The sequence below is a fragment of the Suricata suricatta genome, chromosome 16 (assembly GCF_006229205.1).
Source record: "Suricata suricatta isolate VVHF042 chromosome 16, meerkat_22Aug2017_6uvM2_HiC, whole genome shotgun sequence".
Taxonomy (NCBI): Eukaryota; Metazoa; Chordata; class Mammalia; order Carnivora; family Herpestidae; genus Suricata; species Suricata suricatta.
The window spans coordinates 2,404,957-2,408,753 of record NC_043715.1 but is presented as its reverse complement, the minus strand read 5'-3'; the positions used below and the strand labels follow the sequence as shown (position 1 = coordinate 2,408,753).

Below are 3,797 nucleotides of genomic sequence, written 5' to 3'. Positions count from 1 at the left end.
AGGCGCCGGCGCCCCAGCCCCCGCCGGCGCCCCAGCCCGGGGCCCAAGCGGCATCCTGGTATCTCAGCCACGGCGGGGACCTCAACCACCTCCCGGGCCACACGTTCGCGGCCCAGCAGCAGACTTTCCCCAGCGTCCGGGAGATGTTCAACTCCCACCGGCTGGGGATGGAGAGCTCGGCCCTCGGGGACCCGCAGGTGGGCACCAACGCCAGCTGTCAGCTGCCGTACAGGTCCGCGCCGTCCGTCTACCGCCACGCCGCCCCCTACTCCTACGACTGCACGAAGTACTGACCCGCCGGCCCGCCCCGCTGCGCCGCCCGCACCCGGACCTCTCAGACCGGTCAGGCTGCAGACTCGCAGAAAGAACCCAGAAGGACCCACCAGCTTTTTTCTCAGACCCGGGAGCAGAGAGAGCCCGCGCCGGCCTCAGGTAACTTTCATTCGCGGCCCCGTTTCCGAGACCCTAAATGAAGCCCGTGCGAAGGGAGATGAATATCCATCGAGACGAATATTGAGTTTTAAGGCCCCCTCCCCTCCTTCCAGGATGGTCGTGCTCACTGCTCCAGCCGGGGTTTCGAAAATTAAGTTACGGACCAAATTCCAGAGCGATTCCCGTAAGGACTCTCTGTAGGGACCCCCATAGGCCTGCGGGGGTCTCTATAGATGACTATGTGCTGTGTGTAATTTTAAAGTTCTCTAACCGTGCTGTACAAATGTGTGCATTTGTAACCAACCAGGCTGTTGGTTGTTGCTGTTTAGAGCCATTAATATAATATTTAAAGTTGAGGTCACTGGATACGTTTTCATCTTGCCCAAGCATTCCTAACTGCCAAAATGAAAATTTAAGAAACCTATGTAGGGTTTATACCCCCGCCCCCCCCAGTACATAAATTCTCCCCCCTCCCCCGTGGTAGGTCTTTTACAAAACAAGGAAATAATTTATTTTGTTGTTGTCGTTGTTGTTGGCGGATAAAGAAGTCAAGTATCTGATACTTTTTATTTACCAAGTGTGATGGTTTTGTATAGTAGAGTCCTCCCTGAGTGTTCCGAAAAGAAAGAAAAACTTTAAAAATTTAACTTCACCTGTGTTTGTCTTATGTGGTCTTAATGGTTGTACTTACCTTCAAATAAACCCACGTTCTTTTCTGCCCAAAGTCCGGACAGTGTGCTTGTGTTCTCGCATTTTTAAAAAAACAAGGTGTGTTTGCAAATGCACCTGTTTTGATGGTCTTTGTTACCCAGGTGGGTGAGCAGGGCCCTGCACGGACGCTCACGGGGCCTGGGGGGCACTCCCCTATTCAGTTGCTAGTGACGGAAAGCACTTTCCTTAAATTCAGATCCCACCCCGGCCTGGGCAGTCAAGAACATCCTGGTTGGACGTGGATGCCCGAAGGACTGGGTGCCGTCAAGTTATTCGCTGTAAACGCATTTTGCTAAAAGAAAAAAGAAAAAAAGAAAAGAAAAAGAAAAAGAAAAACCAAACGCCAATTGTCAGAACAAATCGTACCGTGGCCCGTTCCTGCTCACAGTCCAGGGATCCCCAATCGAGGAGGCAAAGGAGGGGAAGATCAACGTGTTTCATGAGCTAACTCGAACCTGGGCGAGTTCCGCTTTCCCTTCAATTCCTAAAATGCGGACTTCCTTCCCCATTGTCGTGGCTTTTCCAGAAAAGAACTTGCAGCGGGCCTGAAAAGGTCCAAAGGGGATTGATGCTGGAGAGTTTAATGGCCGTTCCCGGTGATGATCAGCTCAGGTGGATTTCAGACCTCTTTACTCCTCGATACGATTTCTGAGTCGTTACCCTACTGCAGTGAAAAATTGTAGCAGCTCTTTGGCCTTCGAATATAATTTACAGTGCTTCTGGAGTGCTAAATATATCGACCCTTCCAGGACTGTAAATAACAGGGGGGGGTTCTTTGCCTTTTCAATTTTGATATCTTGTCCTTTAAACATTTTTAATAGCAATGAAACCATTTGTGGGGGGTGGCTGGGGTGGAGGGTGGGGGGTGGTTTTATTATCTGTTTCACTGGCCCCAAGGCACAACCCCCCTGGCCAGTCTCTGCGTGCCAGGGCTCCAAATTGGAGGTCGTTTCCCACCCATGTAGGTGAGCTTTGCTTTGCTAAGGGTGAAGCTCCTTGTGGACTCAACATTTCAGGTGGTGATGATTCCTGCAGAAAGGTTTTCCTCGGTGCAGTGGCGTTGAACGTAACCTGGTCTGTCATGTTTTATCCATGGGACTTGGCCTGCAAGTCCTGCTGACACAGAACTGCGGGAGGCAGTTTCTCCGTATGTGCAACACGGATTCTTTCGATCTGTAGCCCCAGACGCGGCTAGTGGTTAAGACTTAAAGGCTGATTTTAGTCCTTTTCATCATGCTCACTGATGGGGGAGCCCGGTGGTTGGTGCGTGACCTCCAGCAGGCTCCCAGGCCGCCTGCCTTGGGTGAGTGAGCCGGACTAGCCGGCCAGGAAAGAGAGGGAGACAGAGAGGCCCCTCTCCCAGTGGCAGCCCAGGCCAGCCAGCCTTGCCCAGCGCCTGCACTCCGGTCCCTTTGCTCCTGTTCCCCCGGTGATGGTGCCGCTGGCTTCCAGGAGGGTAGCCCAGCTGGCTTTCTCCTTCCCCGGACTTTTCATAGCGTCTGCCCTGATGGCACGTCCTCCTCTCAAGATTCGGAGTTCGGCGGAGGTTTGGGAGACGCACAGGAAATACAGGGGAGAGAAACTGGAAAGGATTTGGCGGGATCCGAGCTTCCACTGAAACTACACTGGGATCTTCTGTTTTTGGGGGAGGCCCCCCGCAAGAAGTGCCTCTGACCTGATGCTCAAGAGGGGACCCCCACCCCGGAGAGGCCACAGAGCACCCTTCTTTTTCTCCAGAAACGTGGGCTGCTGGAGGGATTGTTTGGGGCTTTGTCTGGGCCTCTGGAGGTGGCAGATGAGGGGTGTGTAACCCAAAAGCTTCCGGAGTCCAAGGCGCAGGGCCCAGGGTAGGTGTGGGGAAGCTTCCCCAGAAGGCCCGCCCTGTGTGCTGGCCCTGTGCTCGGGGCTCAGCACTCACTGGGCTCAGCACTCCTGCCGCAGCAGCCCTGGCAGGACTCGGGCCTAGGGACTGAGCGGCCTCGGGGCGCCGGTGCTCCCCTGAGGGGTGGGGAGACCCAGAGACGCACCCCAGGGCCGAGGGGTTCTGGGCCGCTTTGCCAAGCACTGCTGCCCTGGTGTGTCTGGCGCCCCTGTGCGGGGCCCAAGCTCTCCTGATCCCGCTCCCCTCCCCCTTGCTTCTGCCGCAAGGAGGCCCAGGGCCTTTCAGGAAAAGGGGAAAGGAGGTGCGGATGGAAGGGCCTGGATGCTGGTCGCGGGCTCAGGGACTCCTGGGTGGGCGGCCGTGGGGTCCACGCAGCTCAATTGGCAGGAAGCCCCGGCGAGAGCCACGGTCTTCCAGATCCGGTCCCACGGACCAGGCAGGTCTCAGAGCTACAGCAGATAAAATGGGTGCAATGCGTGCAACCCCAACACCATAGCCCAGAGCAGTTCCCACAGCGTTAGCCCTGGATGCCCCACTGGCCCTGGCGGCCCGGGCCGGTTCTAACCAGGACACAGGCGGCTGGGAAAGACTTCCTGGCTTCCCAGACTCCAGAACGTTCCCAGCCCCAGAGAGGCTGCAGCTGCGGCAGCCTCTGCTCCGGTAAGACTCAGAGATGTGCCCCACACTCGTGGCTTTCAAAGGGAGATGGACAGACCTGTGGCGTGTGGCCCGGCCCCGGGCCCCTCTCCTAAGGCAGCTGAGTCTGCCACCA

The 3,797-nt window shown here is 56.2% G+C and overlaps 1 protein-coding gene across 1 annotated transcript in view; it reads left to right on the top strand.

Moving 5' to 3' along the window:
• LOC115280936 (translation initiation factor IF-2-like) overlaps positions 1–883 on the top strand; it is a 1,450-nt gene extending 567 nt beyond the window's left edge. The window contains exons 2-3 of the mRNA XM_029926112.1: positions 3–432; positions 546–883. Of these exons, the coding sequence (XP_029781972.1) occupies positions 3–432; positions 546–633 (518 nt within the window). The 3' untranslated portion in view covers positions 634–883. The remainder of the gene's footprint in view (positions 1–2; positions 433–545) is intronic.
• The last annotated feature ends 2,914 nt before the right edge of the window (positions 884–3,797 follow it).